This window comes from Cololabis saira, chromosome 12, assembly GCF_033807715.1.
Source record: "Cololabis saira isolate AMF1-May2022 chromosome 12, fColSai1.1, whole genome shotgun sequence".
In the NCBI taxonomy this organism is placed as follows: domain Eukaryota; kingdom Metazoa; phylum Chordata; class Actinopteri; order Beloniformes; family Belonidae; genus Cololabis; species Cololabis saira.
The window spans coordinates 32212813-32231629 of NC_084598.1; the positions used below are offsets into that span (position 1 = coordinate 32212813).

General features: G+C 42.2%; 1 protein-coding gene across 1 annotated transcript in view; it reads left to right on the plus strand.

The window, feature by feature from the left end:
- The first annotated feature begins 245 nt into the window (after positions 1 to 245).
- tafa5l (TAFA chemokine like family member 5, like) overlaps positions 246 to 18817 on the plus strand; it is a 77585-nt gene continuing 59013 nt past the window's right edge. The window contains exon 1 of the mRNA XM_061735041.1: positions 246 to 1368. Coding sequence (XP_061591025.1) covers positions 1272 to 1368 — 97 coding nt within the window. The 5' untranslated portion in view covers positions 246 to 1271. The remainder of the gene's footprint in view (positions 1369 to 18817) is intronic.

Below are 18817 nucleotides of genomic sequence, written 5' to 3' on the forward strand. Positions count from 1 at the left end.
CCCCCCGGGATTTTCGCCCCTGAATCATTCTAGCCAAACCTTTTCTTTTTCTTAAGGCCGGGAGCTCAAAGTTTGTCTCACTTTCTAGAAAGAATTAGGACACTGTGTGAGTCTGTGTGAGAAAAGCTCAACTGGGCAAACTGATAGTCCAGGCAGCTCGGAGTGCAGCAGCAGCAGAGGAACGTTTCCTGCCATGGACTGAAAGGATTTTAGGTGGGGGTCCTCCTCCTCCCCAGCGCCGCCTGCATGCAAATGGATCAGATCGGGACAGAATAAGGACCATTTAACGCACTCGACTGACTTGTTTTTTGCTCTGGTTAAAGACCCCAGCAGGGCACATTTTAAACCTCTTCCTCCACGGCGGCTCACACAGGTGAAAGTGTCCTCCAACTCCGCCGCAGCGCTGCCGGAGCGGTGCGTCTCATCCAGGGAGCGCGCAGCGTGACTGCGCCTCTCCGCTCAGCCATGACGCATCTGCGCCCGTAGCCGCCTCGGTCTCCGTGTCACTACTATGTTTCTCGAGCTTGGAGTTTGCTTGTCCTGGAAGGGTCCCGTTTTCTGACAAGTTGCCGTTGCTGGTTGGTATGTTCGTCACGTCCGCCCCGGGTTAACTTGCGCGTTGTTCCCCCCCCCCCCCACCTCCTGCAGCGGCACAGACCGGAGCGGCACACAGCCGAACCGGGGCAAACAACCGGGTAAAGCGGGTAAAACCGGGCTCCTGCGTGCTGAACTTGGCCGGGATTGGGGATGAGAGCCGTGCGTAACGCCAGACGGGAGGCAGCAGTGACGGCGGCGTCGGGAAGCTGCTGAGCGGCTCAATTCACCCCCAGCATCATCATCCTCAGCAGCATTTGTGCCAGGAATAAAAACTGCGGGGGACTGCCGCTGCTCACTCCCTATCAACACTTCCAGCTTCTTTTTTTCTTCTCCTCCTTCTTCTTTTTTTATTTTATTTATTTTTTTAATTCCTGCTATTGCAGTTCAGCTCCTGAACCCACAGCTGCATAAACTTGTCCAGATCTGGTGACATTTTTTCGCCCGTGTTGCGTGTGTTGAGGAGCCTGGATGGATATTCGGCTCATCGGCGGAATTTGAGAAGCAAAAAAGGGGGGATTATTATCAGTCCCTCTCTTATTATAAACCTCAAAATGGATGCCAACGACATGCTTTGGGGACGCCACTGGATAAACCTCTCCGCCGCCGATCTGTTTGACATCTGAGGGGCAAAGAGAGTTCAAAGTTTGGATAATCCGCACGGCCGAAGGTGTAGGATGCAGTCTGGAGCCAAGACGCTCTCCGCAGGTGGAGGTGCGTCACTCTGCTGCCTACTTCTCCTCTGGCTCATCTACTCCCATCTGCTCAAAGAGGGTAAGGACGTTCACAGATATTTATCACTTTGCCAGCGGCGGCTTATTGGGATGCAGCTGCACGCGGTGCGGCCCGACCCTGTGATCCCCAGGAAAAAAACACGCCAATATCTAATAAAAAAAAGTATTCCAGGCAGCTGTGAGGTCTCCACAAGTCTATTTGGGTGACCTTGTAGCACCTCAGGATTTCTGCAAAAATAATTGGGCATTCTCTGCCTCTGTTATCTAACCTGATGGTATTTTAGTCCTCTGATGATCTAATTTCCTCCCTCACTAATGCTGTGTTTTATTATTTTGTTACCATAGGCAATGATAATGTGATGCATCTCGAACTGTCAGGTGAAAAGAAAAAAAAGCAGGGTCTGCCAGCTGTAATTCCTGCTGTTGACACGGAGGCCGGATTTCTGGCTTTAGTGCTGTTGTTATTTCACTCAGGTTTAAGGATACATCTATTCATGCCGTGCGTTCCTCTTGAATAATACATCCGCTGGTGCTATTACACCCTCATTCTGTCACAGACTAAAAAGCAAAAGGATGTTTCCCTGCACTTCATTGGCTGCTGTCCACGACTAAATATTTTGGATTAAGGTGCCGTGGAAGGCACGGAGGAGAGGCTTTAAGTACTGGAACTTGTTGGGCGATGTTATACACTAAGTTTGCAGATTAGATCTTTTAATCAAGCGCCGGCCTGCAGCATAATTACCACTGTGGAGGAGGGATAGTGCCTACATCAATGTCTTTGGCAGCTTGCCGGGAACAAAAGTAGACACTGATGTGGAAAATGAACTGCCAGTGTGTTGAAACGACTTCCCCTTGCCTCCAATCTTCTGTTTTCTCTCAACGCCGCTGCTGTCACCAGGCTCTCATTGTCATCCCTGAATTGCCTCTCAAGCTTTATGCGTATTATCAGAGGAACCACGGCAACGCCATCCTTCCCCTCAGCCATTTATTATTGACTTGTTTCGGCTGAAAATGATCTCATTACCGCATTATTGTACAAATTGCTCAATCAATTTCTTGTGAACTTTCCTACCTCTGATATATTTATTCATGGTGTGAATGGATTTGGCCGTTACTGAGCCTCATTCAAGACCGGCACAAGTCATCTGCAAATAAGACGGGCTGCTTTCTCCAGGAGTGCAGCTGTGAACGTAGCTTTGTCCGCCACGATTTTGTTATTACATCAGCTTGTGTGAGACTGGAGTTTACAGTCAACCCTCTGTAGTCTGCAGCGCCGCTGATGCAACGGAGCACCGTTCACTTTCTGTGCCCCAGAAGCAACAATCAGTGCTGGGAAACTGGTGGGTGGAGAGACAGTGCTGCCTCCACCATCTCCCCAACTCATCAGTCACACCGAGCAAGGACAGAAAATCAAAGCACAGCATCCCCTCACCTGTGCAGGCTTTAGGAGCGGCGCAGGTCACAGTGAGTGGCGCGTCAGCTGCTGTCAGGCGTTGCCAAATTTATTCAACAAATAGACACACCGATGTCCGAATTTCCTTTGTTCAGATTCTGCTTCAGGGATGCAGTTACAGGATGGCAGCATTTACTCTCATCTTTAAAATGTTGGAGGTGTAAACTGAATATTAATGAACATTTAACTCAGGTAATAGTACATTTTAAGAAGTTTGAACCTTTTTTTTATACTGAAAGTGCCACAAACAAACCTTTGAGATTTTTAGCTCACATGGAGGTTAAGTTGATTTGACTAAATACTCTTGTTCGGTCTCATGCTGGTTCACTCTCGTTTTCTCTTCCGTCGTTACGTTGTCACGATGTCCAATGGGGTGTTGTAACGCCGCTACGTCACTGATATGTGAGGATAGTTAGGACAGCGGGCTGCAAGAGCTGGACAAGGTTGCAGAAGAGCAACAAAATATTCTTCCAATTGAGGTTGAAACTGGTATTTTAACTTTGAATAAAACTCATCTGTGGTGCAAAAACTTTAAATATGGGGAACCAGAAAACAGCAGAGCATCACATAACGGGGGGGGGGGGGGGGGAGGGGCACAAAATGGCAACCATCGAAGTTCCGGATTGAATTTCACCTGAAGCTAAGATTGGTTGCCGTTCCTTGATTGGCCGCTAAGGGGAGGAGTGGCAGTCTAGTGGTTACAGAGGTGGGTTTGGGTCCGGATGACCCACGAAGATGGCAACCAAAAATATACCACCTTGGGTCCCTGAGCAAAGCAAGGCCCTTAACCCGGATTGCGGCCAGAATAAAGGCAGCCAACTGCTACTAGTCTAACTACTGATTGTGTGTTTCCACATAAACTGATGAATAAAGTTATCATCATAAAGGCGAGTCAATCTCCCCTAACATCCATGTTAAAATGTCCAACTTAAGAGCAGAAATAAACAGATTTACAGCCTGGTTGAAAAAAAAGGCTCTGGTTGTACCACGGCAGGAGAATTTATATCAAAAAAGACATTCATTTTTTAATATGATAGACTGACAGGCTAGCACTTTAGCACACTTGCACTTCCTCATCCGTAATCATCGAGGAAAGCAACCACCTGATGATACGAACCCTCCCTTGGGTAAACAAGACGTCATTTTTGTTTTTCGCCGGTATACCTCGCTGTAAATGTTTGGCGGCAGCTCAGCAGATATTTGGGCGGAGTTCAGCTGAAGGAGCTGGGAGCAAAACTAACTTTTATTGACTTTGATTGGTGTGCTTCCACCAACTTTCGAAGCAACGTATCTCGAAATTGATGGGTCACGTAACCTAACGCTTCGTCCATTGTTTTATACGGTCTATGGCTATACCAGCGGCACACAGGAGTCAGCCAACCTGGGCATTTCTGGTCTGACCTCCAACCGAAGAGAAGAGTTTACCAATCATCACGGCTTTCAAAGAATCAAGGAGAGACGTAGAGGACATTTTACAATGGATCTCAATGATGGATGTGTTTGACAATAAAACTCTCAGTCAAATGCCACAAACTGACTTTCCCGATGTGCTAAAAATATTCAGGGACCAAAGTGGTTATTGCACGTATGCAGTCAAATTCAGCTTCTTAGCAGCCTTCCAGGTCTTCATACCTCCACTCTGCAGCCTCAACAAAATCGGACAACTTTTGTTTTGTGTTTTTGTGCTTCATATATCAAACATGGCAAATCAAACCGCACAAAACTGCAAAGAGCTGCAGAAGCATGTTGGCAGCAGCTATTACCCTACATTAACACTCAGCTAGGTGTGCTAGCTGCTAGCACACCTAGCTGAGTGTACAACTACTCCCTAAGTAGTTATTGAACTGATTTCTTCATGGTGGTTGTGCCTCTGTTGTAGCTCAGATTGTAACTGCATGTTTGGCTCTATCTCGTTATATTTCAGTTTAAAGTATATCTCAGCTTTTTCCTAACCATGACAGCCAAAGTGTTCAGAACCACCAGTGACTGAGCTCGCTGGCTGCCTGTGCCAGAATGACATTCTATCATTTCCTCAGCATTTAGATAGTGTTACAAAACATTTTTTTCACCTAGTTGCTGACAAAAGTGTCTCCCAGTTTGGCTGCTAGCAGAAGAAAAAAAAATAACTGGATGTCAAACTAATATTCAAATATTTGGAGATCCGAGGAAGTCATTGGAAACTAGTTCACGTCTCTAGCAGCAGTTTAAGCTCACTTTCACCCCTCTGTGTGTTTACTCCCATTATTTCACCCCGTATCATCTTCTTATCGTTATGAAAGCATTTGAGGACTTCATTGCGAGAGTTGACTGACTGAGCTGCACGCTATACTATGACCAATGTTTAGGGCTGGTGCCAGAACTGATTTGTGGGCGGTAATGAAATCCTGATGTCGATATAGTGGCTGATGCCCTTTATATTTTATTTATATCTATATTTACATACACTTGGCAACGTCTGGGGTAGACATTGCCAAGACTATTACAAATATTAATCTGAGCATCGTTTTTCTGCTTTGTGCTTTGCAGAAGAAGAAAAAAGAATTCCTATTGGTGCATTTGTTATTATATTATAGAAGTGACAGGTCATTAATGTAACCAGGCTCTACCAGCCACCTGGGACCTAATGGATGACATATTTAGCAACTGTATACTCAAGAAAGCTTAGTAAGTGGTGGCCATTTGGAGTAAAATGTTTATCGCACAGCGTATGTGCAACAAAGTCACGGAGAAATGTGGGAGATTGGAACAGAACCTCTCGGGGTTCAGACTTTGGCATTGATGAGTTTGGAGATGGCCGAGGTGCCCTGGGGAACAAAGATAAGGGGGAGGTGGGGAGAAAGAATGAGGGGAAATGGTCTGAAAGGCACAGTGACAGAATCACAATGGTATTTAAAGGACTGGGACTCGGGGCTGATTGGCTCAGGGAAGATTAACGGAGGAGAGCTGTGGCACAGAAACTGAGGATGGAATTGTTTTGACAGTGTTGGAAATTGGAATTGACGAGAGGAGATGATCTCGAGGGGGTAAGGAACGTGGAGAACGTTGAGGAACGTGGAGAACAGATCTTTCTTATGGATTCTTGATGAACTAAAAAACAAGACAACACCTTTTGTCATCTTTTTTTTAAGGTACACAGTGGATTATCACGTTATTGATATCAGTATTGGATACCCTTGTTGACATGGCTTTACCCTCTCTGTCCGGGGTTGGGCCCGTTATGGTCCCAACACTGGCTTGTGAGACTTTGGGCGATGTTAGGGTTCAAAAGAAAAGCATTTATTGGAGCAGTGGCTTGGTAGGCGACGCTGTAAAGTTTAACCTGTTCAGCTCTCTTTTATGGTAACAGTTTCCTGTGTGCACCTATAACAAGCAAAACATATGCAGTTGTTAAAACGTTATTTTGGACACGCAGATTATATCCACCAACCAAATGCACAACACATTTTTTTTTCAATATATTTTTATTAAGGGGGAAGGCACAGTAGAACAAGAATCAATTACATATTTACATTGAGTATTCTATTATTTCTGTATGGCAATTTACAATATATAGGATATTTGACACCATAAAAATACCGTGCATCTCGATGGGTTGAGAAAAATATATACAGTCTACCTCTTAGGAAGTTTTTCTTAATTTACCCATATGTACAAAACATTACACAATTCTACAAAATAATATTAATGATGACAAATAAATAACTGAAAATTCTATTAAGTAATAATTAAGCATTAAAGCTACACAGTATAAATAAAAGAAAAAAGAAAGAAAGAAAAACAAAGAATAAGTAAACAAATAAAAAAAATGAAGAAAAAAGAGGGGGGGGGCGGTCAATCAGGGGGCAGGGACTGGAGAGAGTGGAAGAATGTAAGAAAGGGAAGCCACTTATTAAAATTTGTTTAGAGTTTGCACAACACATTTCTAACACATTATGCCTAAAAATAGCAGATAAAATGTCCTAAACTGAGAAGCTGCAAGAGGAAGCAACTGATGAGCTGCAGGCGGTTGGGCCTCCAACTAGCTCTGGCTAGCAGCCCTCAACCAGGGAGACCATTTATGAGTCCCACTAGGACCAAACCAGGACGCCCTCTACTCCATCTCTGATTGGCTGGCTATGCACGTCACGTGAATTTATTTAATTACATTTTTTTAAATCTTTGATCTGAGCAACGTAGCGAACAGACCACTAAGAGACAGAGGAGGGCGTGTCCCAGCGGTGTCTTTGCTCGGCTTTTGTGGGATTTGTAAAGTCCCAAACGGGGCGACAATCAGGCTGCTCAGCTAACACAACAAGGCATAGCATTTTAACAGAAGAATGATTATGCTTTATCTCTTCATTTACAGCCCAGAGGTCAAGTTCACTAAAAAAAGTAGTGGGAGTTAAAATTTTGGCTTGATATCCTTTTATCTGATGAAGTGCATAAAAATTCACCTCTGGTACTGTTATCGTTTGTGTGAAATCCAACTATGGAGACCATGCAAATAGAAAATCTTTAACCCAAACAAAGTCTTCAAAAGTCAAGGAATGCTTATTCATTTATTCGTGCACTTGTGAGAAAATTAGAATTTTCAAAAAGAAAGCACATTCCTTTGTCAATGTTTTGTATCAGGGATGGTCGGGTGTTTCATTATTCTCCTCGGATGATCTGCAACTATTAAAAATAACATCAGCAAATATATTTAAGACCACAGAAGGTGAATAAACCAAATAACTATACCAATCCATGAATGTATATCCTATATTTGATGTAACATCAGTGAAACAGACAGTAATGCATCTCTTTACAGCACATGCCACGTGTCATAATTACTGTGTCACTTTGATTTGTTGGAATAATCCAATCACTGCAACAATCTATCCTGTCATCCTGCCGTGCTGCACAAGCTGTCACTGGAAATGACAGCTCATGTTTTATGAAATATGTCTACAGGCTGTGACACTGCATTTGAAAGTGACTCAGTGCAGCCTCGCAATCAGCACAGAGATTCGCTGATGACAGACTTGCACAGTCCAAATGTCCTCCACAAAGCAGACGCAGTCTAGTGTTTCTCATTATATGATACTCTCCGTTTCATTCTTATCAAATTAGAACATGTGCTAATGCAGGGAACATTATAAAAGACTATTTACACGTCTTTAGTTGGAATATATCCATCACATCAAGGGAGCACGACCCGTTGGTCCAAGGATTGAACCCATCAGAGCATCACAATCGCTAACTTTTTAAAATCTGGAAACCACTTTCTCCTCTCCAGTCTTCTTCAAGGCAACATTAGGCATGCAAACAGAGACCCACTCCGGTTATGACCTTGGCTGTGAATTGTAAGCAAATCATCCAGGCCTGCTCTATAGGCAGTGAAGCTTTAAAAGTGCGAGCATCCTAATGGAACAAAATGAAAATAATTTTTACAGCTAAATCAATTTGGCAGCGCACAAAGTTCATATTTCATAGCTCCCTGAATATCAATTCTTTCTAGCCATCAGCTTTGACCTCCCATGTGGTCGAGCATAATGCACTGCTCGCATTTTTCTGCATTTTCTCTGCAGAAACCGCTCCGTCGTTGCCAGAGTGGTGTAAATAATTTGAATTACGTTCATTCAGCCCTGTTCTACTTTCAGCCCCGATGCTGTGATCATATTGTCTGAGAGGACTGTGACTGAACTTTAAAGCTGCAGTCCATGCTAACGCACACTACTGTACAGCACTTATGTGGGGGCATAATAGTCTGCTGACGCTTGCCATTTCTTTTTTTCAATGTTTGCATTAAAGACAGAGGCCATTCTGGAAGGCTTTCTGAGTGAAATGTAAAGTGAGTCACTGTGGCTTGACAGCGCTCTCTGCATTACAGTCATCAAAGCTACCGCTTGCATTTGCAAGGCGTGTTGCACATTCGCTCTTTATACCCAAAGCCTGCATTCATCCATAATAAATGCACATTCCACATTGTAATATCTCTGCAACTCTGTATCACTGCAACAGAAATCTGCTCAAAGCCACCTCCTTCATGTGTTCTGTAGCACATGACGGACCTGAATTGCGCCGTTATTCCGGTGGGCAGGGGATGTATGGAAGGGGAATATTTTCTATTTAAAAGCTGCCCTTGGCAATGTCACACACAAGTGTTGCTTTCAAAGGGAGAAAAATAACCGAGCCACGAGGATGTAGTTGTCCTTTTAGGATGAAACCATACAGCATGCACCTTTCTTTCCCTGAGAAAGGAAACGATCGAGAGCTGTTGAGTCCCTCTTTCTCCCGAGGGTGCCCTATCTTCCTGCCTGAACGAAACGTTTCGATCTGACATTCTCTGCAGGTGGAGTGCTGCACACACCTGACACAAGAATTAAATTTAGGGCAACCAGAGCATGCCTCATCTCAGCTGCCAGGTGCTGTGTGTTTGTGTGTGTGTGTGTCTCTGTTTTTATTATTTCTTTACAGTCCCACTGGGTGCTTGTGATTGTCTCAAAATCATACTTGATGCCTTTTTGTTTTTAGAGCAGAAACTCACAGTTCGTCGGGATGGTTTGGCTGACAGACAAGCGAGTTTGGTCTCGTAACGACATGTTTAATCTTCCTTGTCTGTGTCAAGGGTTTAGGTTGTTAAATGGTTGTCTTCAAATATGAATTTTGGGCCAGATTCAAAATAGTGTAGATATACTAGAGATGCTCTGATGGGGATTTTCTTAGGGTTGTCTGGAGTTTGTGTGAGACTGTGATTGACATTCAGTCCTTCAGTAAACACTTCCCCCTCGGCTTTTATTGGAGGAGCCATGACCGGAGCGGAGAAACAGATTTGTTTCTCAAAATACCTAATATTATCATAAAATAGTGGTAATTTCAGCAAATTTGACAAAAATGCACTTACATACTGCAACTTTAAGTGTCTTAAGTCGCCACTCGCCCCTGCCATGATGTCTGCTGTAGATCTGATTGCTAGTTTCATTGTTTTTGTTTTATGTGTAAAATAGTGCCAATAAGCGATTTGCAGTGGTTGAAAGAGACAACCAGGACAGGAGTCCACAATTACTCACTCACCAACAGTAAGAGAGTGGAGGCTGCGAGATCTAGTGTTTCCCAATACTGGTCCTCGGGGCCTCCTGTCCTGCATGTTTTAGATGTTTCCCGGCTTCAACACACCTGATTCAGATTAACAGTCCAGCTTGTCATCAAGGCCTGGACAACTCTGTTGATGACACAGCTCCTTGTATCACGGAGTGCTGAAGTGGGGCAGCATGTAAGATATGCAGGACAGGGGCCCAGAGGACCAGGATCGGGAAACACTGATCTAGACCAGTGTCTCCCAACCTGGGGTCCGGGCCCCCCCTGGGGGGGCGCCAGAGATCTCTGGGGGGGCGCGAAACTTTGTCTGCTTTGATATGCAAAATTGTAAAAATTATATTTGCGCATGTTAAATGAATAAAAAATAATAACACACCTAATGGAATACAGTAATCCAAGTCTGTATAAACCCACGTAGTATTTTAAAATTACCAAAATATATCTCTAAAGTTATTTAGCTGGATAAAAACGTAATAAATTATTATTATATCATTATTCAACATTTAATCATACTACTACTCCGACAGGTTGTTAAAGGAAAAATGTTAACAAATGTTTGCGCTCATATTAAAAGAGACATTTTTCAGAAAAGATTTTATGTCCTTGCAATTATTTTCTGTGCGTATTTTATACATTGGTGACACAAAATGAAGGTGAGAAAGACAAAGTCATATGTATACAGTGTAAACCAAAGAGAAATGTATTACAAAAACATAATTAATGTTCATTTTTTCAATTAAAGATTTGTAACAAATCACTTTACTCTTTTGGTGCTAGTACGTACGGGTCGGGGGGCCGGCTGGTCTTAGACACAAGTAGGGGGGGCTCCAAGGAAAAAAGGTTGCGAACCACAGATCTAGACGATACTTCCTTAAAGGTAGGGTAAGGGATTTTTGGATCACAGCTGTTAATATCAAAAACAAAATGTCAATTAAACATGCAGAGGTAGCTCCTCCCCTCCTTCTCCTCCCTCCCTCCCCAAGTAAACATGAACTCTCCCAACCTTCCCTAACTTCATGGGTGGGAGAATGAACACTGATGATTGGCTGGAGTTGTGTCTGTTGGTTTTGGGGGGGGGGGGGGGGGGGGGCTCTAGTCTGTTTTGTCCACAGTTTACTATTGACTGTGTGTGTGTGAATGCCGTACTCTACTTTCAAAATAATCAAGTATTCCTGTGAATAAAATCTGAAAAAATGGATTTCCCAATAAATACTCTACAGCAGTGGTTCCCAACCTTTTTTCCTTAGAGCCCCCCCTACTTGTGTCTAAGACCACCCGGGCCCCCCGACCCGTACGTACTAGCAGCAAAAGAGTAAAGTTATGCGTTACAAACCTTTAATTGAAAAAATGAACATTAATTATGTTTTTTTGATACATTTCTCTTTGGTTTACCCTGTACTATGTTTTTCCTCACCTTCTTTTTGTGTCACCAATGTATAAAATACGCACAAATAACTGCAAGGACATAAAAATATTTCTGAAAAATGTCTCTTTTAATATGAGAGCAACATTTTTTTACATTTTTCCTTTAACAACCTGTCGGAGTAGTAGTATGATTAAATGTTGAATAATGATATAATAATACGTTTTTAAGTTTTTATCCTGATGAATTAGTTAGTATTTTAAAATGACCAAAATATATTTCTAAGTGGGTTTATACAGACTTGGATTACTGTATTCCATTAGGTGTGTTATTATGATTTTTTATTTATTTAACATGTGTAAATATAATTTTTACAACTGCATATCCAGACAAGTTCCGCGCCCCCCCAAGGGGGGCCCGGACCCCAGGTTGGGAGACACTGCTCTACAGGTATGTTGTACTTGCACCTTTTGTACATGCAATGGTCAAAACCTACGAGTGTGTTGTGTAACTGGGACGATAGGAAACACACTGTGATGTGCTTTGTAGAAGCTAAATAAAGATAATATGCACTATAAGTGTAAATCTGGATCTTTTTATTCTGTCTCCCTGAAACACTGTTTATCATTTTGTTCTGCCTGGTTTGGATGAACCTGCATATTTTGGTACCATCGCCCGTCATCAGCAGAGTTCTGCACATCCATAAATATAGATGGGGCTGGTGTTTTGTATTCTAGTAGTACTCCGATACAAGTGGCGGTATCCCCTTCAAACCAAATACATTAATATAAAGCTCATGGTTCACTCCGCTTCTCTCCTTGTTTAGCCGCAGAAGATCACGGTGGTGTCGGGAAGCGTGTCGTCCAGGGGTCAGTCAAACATCTGCCTCTCTCACCTGGCGTCCTATTACATGATACCTAGTGCTCCACACACGTCAAGTGGTGTTAAGGTAATGAGATGTACTTGGCTGCATCTGCCTCCACTAGCATATGCTCGGTCTCGTAAGATTGCTGTTTGATGTCATCCTGTGTTGCTATTAACAGGCCGAGCTGTTTGATTAGAGAGGACATGAAGGAAAGGTTATGTCTTAACACCGCCGTCAGAATTAAAGCAGCAGTAGGAGATTTATTGAGATAGGTTCCCTGGAATTACCTTTTAATCTTTGGGATCGAGTTATGCAGCCTCCTTGTAGCTAGGACCTACATGTGAACTGAATTGTGCAGAATAAGAACAAGTTTATGATCCACAGAGGGAAAAGTTGTTAAGAGTTGCCTGAATACCATTTCATGAGCATGGTGGGAATGTGACCCACGTTACCAAACAAATACGTGACTCTGTCTTTTGGTCTGGAGACGACCAGGAGAAAGAACAAGTTACCAATGTGGAGGTTGTTGTTTGCCAAGAAAGTTGTTATTTTGCATGAAATCTATTAATTTCTGAAAACAAGACATCCTAATCTAAGAATTTTTTTTAACTTATGAGATTTTTTAATGCACTTGATGCAAGCAAATTCATCTTGTTTTTGACCTTTTTCTGACTTGTCAAGAAATATTTACTTTTACTGAGGTTAAAAAAAACCAACTTAATACAAGAAAATTCTTCTTGTTTTACAAGCTTTATCAGAAGTAAAATTAACTTTTTTTAGCATTGTTTGACAGTTTTTTTTTCTTCAATAGAGCGGCCCTCTTGTCTCAAAGTGTAAAAAACATCATAATTCATATTGTTATGCAATTATGTATTTCAAATAAACTTGAAACTTGTTGACTAGTTTTGAGCAAGCTTGGCTCTAACTCAGTTGGTTTATAAGCGATAATTATCTGAAACAAGCACAAATATCTTAAAATAAGACAAAAAACACTACATTTGAGTATCTCCTGCTTACAATAAGATTTTTAGGTTTATTATTTGGGATTTTCTTGCTGCTCTGGCAGATCATTTTGCTTGAAACAAGTACATTTCCCCTAATAGTGGCTATATTTTCTTGTTTTTTTTTTTTTAGAGGTAATTTTTCCAGTGAGAGAACAACCAAGGAATATATTTGTAGGCATGTATTCAATGGGGAGGGAGTTTATTTGCCAACTTGTCACACTATTTTAAATGTTTGACACCTTCTCAGGTCTCTGGCATGCTTTCATCTTTTTGGCACCTAAAATGAACTTAAGCGCTGCCTTAGGTGGCGTTTACAGCAGCCAGTGAGTAAGAAAGCTGGAACTGTTCACAAAAGCAATAATAACACCATAATAACAATAAAAGTAATAATCCACCACCCAAACTGAAAAGTCAATGTCAGCTCTAGTATTCGGCTCCAGTCCTAATGTTCCTATTATTGCTTCAAATCCTTGAGGTTATTTTTTCCCCCTCTCAGCAGTTTCACTTCTCGGGGCCACAGAGGACCACTGTGTGTCACGTATTGATAGGCTCTTAGGTTGGATGTCCTTCCTGACACAACGCTCCCCATTTATCTGGGCGTGGGACCGACACTATTACTTACTGAGACAACGGGGCCAATGTGGGGTTCAAAGTCTTGCCCTAGGGCACTCTGGAGGACTGCTGAGTCTACCCACTGCTCCATATCCGATGAACATCAGCTGGCAAACTGGTGCATTGTCAGAAGTGTAGAAGAAAGAACGAGTGGTTGGAACCTGCAGGTGCATCGGGGTGTCATGTTTGTAGACGACGACAGACGAGCTGAAGGCAACGCGTGCAGTGTCGGTAGTTAACAAAGCTAAACTCTCGGTAAACAACGCGGAGAGAAACACGAAGCGAATATTTCCATATCTGAGGTGCTGTGATGGAAATGTGTTTTTTTTCTTAGTACGCTCATTTCAGACTAGTGTTATGTCTATAGAGTCGGGTTCAGCTGTCTCACACTGCTGCAAAGATGTTGTTATGAGAACCTGAGTCTGAAGCACTTTTGCTCTGCTCCGCTGTCGTTTTTCATTCACCTTCAGAGGTTTATATTTGACACTTTTGTAAGCAAAGGAAGATTAAATTCGCTGAAGTATAGCCATTGTCAAGTCTTCATTTTTATAAGGTTACTTCTTTTTTGTTTAGTCTTACACAGTTATTGAAGTCACCAAGGGATTAAAATGTGTATATATACAGATATACAGAGGTATTAGATATTTTTTCCACAACAGGTGGGAAAAAGTTCCTTGACAGCATCATGTCCAGGTCTAAATATAGAAATCCACAGAGACCCCCTGCCAGGTCTTTTGTCTAAACTGAGTACATCTCCTACTGGAAGGATGTTTTCTGCCTCGCAAAAGTTCTAGAAAGCCACTTTTGTTCCTGTAAACGGAGGATCCAGCCTCAGGAACCCCGCTAATGGAAAGCCACCTTTCTTTAAATTTAATTACATTTTTTTTTTTTTTACACATATCTTTATTGATTTTTTTTTTTTAACTTGGTTCATCATTCATCCAAAATAATTCGTTACACATTTTTAGTATCTCAACAACTTCGCTCCCCCCACCCAAGCTGAACTCATCAGTCTAAGTCAATATCACTTTGATACTTTGTCAGCTGAAAATAAAAATAAAAGAAACCCACACACAAATATCCCCATGGGTACAATATGCACAACACGCCTGTGTGTCCTCTGGTGAAATTAGATATTAATCAATTGCCAGTATAGACGTAAATATACACTTACATACGCATATATACACATATATACATATACACACATATATTTATGTATATGTATGTACATATACATGGGAAACCCACTTTTTGTTACTATCGTGTCTCGTTAAAACTTGATACTTTGCTTCAGTGCTCCAAACTCCACACGACTCCTTGCTGCTGACTTAAAACCTCCTTTTCCACCTATCTGGACCTGAGTGAAACAGTTAAGAGCAGGACTGAACCAGAGATGGCTTGGTGGTTAGGCTTCTCCCACAGCACCAAAACATGCATGTTGGGTTAATTGGTGTGTGAGAAAGTGAACATGTCCACTTCTCCCCCCTCAGGAACCTCTGGAGCTATATCTTAGTATTATGCACTGATCACTGTGGCCACGCCCCAGTGAGGCAGGGTGTTTATATCATTCCTGAAAGGGGAAGATGGAAGAGGGGAAGTTGAGTAGATAATTCTCACTCATTTATTATCATTTTGGACACTGGGGATGATGTTTCTTTGTGTTATTTAGGTTTTGAGGGGTTATAGTAAACTGTATCAGGTGGTCCTGTTGTGCTGAACCTCTTGTACATCCCTCTGTGGACGGTCGCTGCCCAATTAAGGTAATTTGGATGGAAAGAGGAGAGTCCTGTGGTGCAAGGAGAAGGGGTCTCCTGGCCTCCTCTTTTAAAATTGATTATTGAGCACTGCCAAAATAAAGAAGCGACTATTCTCTGAGCTGAAAACAGCCTCTCCTTAATTCTGTTTTCCACCTGAAACTCCAAGTCCACATACAAGCTGGTGGGCGGGTCGCATGGGGATTTTAAATTGCCCATTAGTGAGGAGGAGTGTGTGGTTGTCTGTGTACAGGTGGCCCTGCGATGGACTGTCGAGCCGCCCAGGATGTCTCCCGCCTGGAAAGAGCCAGCAGATCTCCATGATCCTTAATAGGAATAAGGGGATATAGATGATGAATGCATGGATTAATCCAAAGAAATTGAATCACAGTAGCTACAGAACATATTCTTCAGTCCATTTACTGACTGTTTCATCTTATGTTTATGTTTGTGAAAGAGGTCTCTGAGGTTTTATCATTAACATATTCGCCATCTCTGAAATGATGTGTGTGAACGCTTCACAAAAGACGCGTCGCTCAAGGGATAAAGTAAACAAAAAAGATTAAAGACTAGATTAAAGCAGAAGTCAGCGCAGCAGAACTTGAATGAAAATGACGACATGCAAAATGGCTAATGAAGATGCAAGTGTAGCAAATGTAGCCGTGTTAAAAGATTAAAACAAAAAAAGCAGACAAGTGTAAAGTAAAGGAAATTAAAAGCCTGAACCCTTGATCCTTACAGCGCAGGGGTCAGCGAGCTTTAAAGCAGTTCTCCTTGGAAGGGTGGGTTTATTACAAATTAATACAAAGTATTTATGATCTTTATGTTATAAGATGAAACATTTCCTTTTTGATCCAGAAACACCCACTAACACCGAATGTGTAAGTGACTAAATATCTTTGTCGCTGTGGGATTTCAGATCAGATATTTCTGGGTTTCGGATCGTTACAGCTGCTGGGACAAAAATATTTTCTCATTATTTTCTGACCTTAATAAGGATTATAATTTGATTGAAGGTCTGCCAATAACTGGACACTTTGTGGTCGGATTTCTGTGTCGGTCACTCCGAATTTTGGGGTTTTTGTCCAAATAACAGAGAAGTTTTGTCTTCAATGGCGGTGTGTAAAAGCAGGCGGTGGCAAAAACAAAAAAAAAATCAATTCATGCACGATCACAACATGAATTAGTTGCAGTCCTAAACATCGTTCTTTTATAAACAGCCAGAGTCTGTTGGAACTAGTATAAGATGGGTGGCTGGGTTTAAGATCTATGCACTTCTAATTACATTTTAAAATTTAATAACTCCAGTCACTGCAAATCAATTTTGACTGATTACCTGCAGCATGCATATTTAAAACGTTTCACGCGATGCTTTCCATAAAAGATCTGTTGGGTACATATTTGATGTTGTACGTGTTGATACGATTGTCATGCTCTCTGAACTGGCAGCTCACTGGCAGAACTTCTGTCGAGACGGGATCGTGTAATGGAGTGCAGCTAATCGCTCGCACTCAATATTGTATGCCAGCGTGGCGATTAGAGTCTGATTAGAAAAACTGGTTACGATCGATGGAAAAATGTTTAAGCCAAGCCAACACAGAGGGCCCCAACTCCGTAGCTGAGCCCTTACGGGGAGTCAAACCAAGTACAATGCCGACTGAATGCAATAATGAACTGCACTGATTATACAAGAGGAGGAATTGTCATTTTCCAGCTGTTATTGTCTTATTTAAGATACTTCTACATTAGTTTTGATGCTGTCGAACTTCCAAACATTTAAAAAGTATCATGAGTAACGCCACTTTCTTAAACGAGAGGATGTTGCCTTACGTGACTTCTCACTGACCAAGTAGAAACATAACGCAGAACTTCAAACCAATCAGCAAAATCCTAAAGAAAAATCAGCAGTAACAAATCCAGAAATCTGGGCACACACGCGTGACCAGAATCCAGATAGCTAGAGGAACCGCAAAGATTAGACGATGGCGTCTCTGCACCAAAAACCTGTTTTCCTGCGATCCAGGTCATTAACCTTAGTCGACGTAAGGCAATGAGATGTTTGGTGGCCAGTTAGCTACTAGATCTCGGCCATGTCCCACTTCCCTGCTGCAGATTGACTGATTTCAGAGTTGCAGCTGAAAAAAGAAAAAGAGCAACGTAAAAAAAAAAAGACGGTTCAAAAACAGATATGGTCTTCCATGATGGTGAGAAAAGAAAAGGTATAATCCAGAAAGATAATGGATCTCTGTGTTAGAGAGCTTGATTTCCTGGTTACAGATTCTGGGTTTTGATTATCGACATATTTGGTGTTGAAAAGTCCCAAAATAGAGTTTTTAAGACTTGGATGGACTGCATTTATTTTGCATAGAAACACAACAGCAGCTCATACGTGTGAGTTTACGATGACGTCCAACATCCAAAAACATGGATGTTGGACAAGTATGCCAACTTTAATAAAAATGGAACAAAAGTATTTTTCCAAGGTGCTTTTTTGTAAATAATCAAAATCTAAAAAGCAAGATGGTTTTGACACACTAGTCAAACTTCATTCAAAGCAGGCTGTCGTGTTTTTGTTTAAAACAGTGAGGAAAGCCTCTCACACCAGCTCCCACTGTGGTGTTGTTTAGAAGCAGCGCCGGGCCGTCTTTAATGAGGCTGTCCGTTAAATCTGATAAAGCTGTTTTATCATTTCATCCTAACGACTGATGTATCTGCACAGTCTTAATTAAAGAGACGGACATGACAACAGATAAGCAACGATGGATGGAGAGTTTTACTGGCTAGTCCAACTGTCTGAATTAGAGACAGTAAACTCCCGATGATGATGATGATAATTAGTGGGTTTTTTTATTCCACATTTGCTGTGTGTTTCCAGTGTTTGCAAATGTAATGTGTCTGGAGTTTAACAACCGTATGATGCTGGCCGACTCGCCGCCTTGCAAGTGACGCACGGTGAGTCAGGGGAGCATTTGAAAGCGAGTTAGGGCTTAAAGACATTAAGATATTTGTGTGTTTGTGATGTGTAATGTGTCTGATCAAAGCACCGATATGGAAAGCCCAAACTCCCGTCTTCGCTCTAAGCTGTTTGGACCTTTCTGTTTGTGTGTGTGTGGGTATGTGTGTGTGGGTATGTGTGTGCTGCCATTTTGCAGTCTTATAATGTTATGGCTCAGGGATAAGGTCATCATGCTGCCAGTCAGCGGCGAGAGCCAGTCTCTGAACTCCATATCAGCTTCTTGCTGTCCTCTCTATGTCGTTGTTGACGGTCTCCAGAGCATGGAGGCTGACATCTATCACGCTCCTTCACTTGCTCCTTGCTATATGTGCATTTCATCATGTGAAACAGAGATGAAGCCAAGTGCCTTCGCACTGCTGA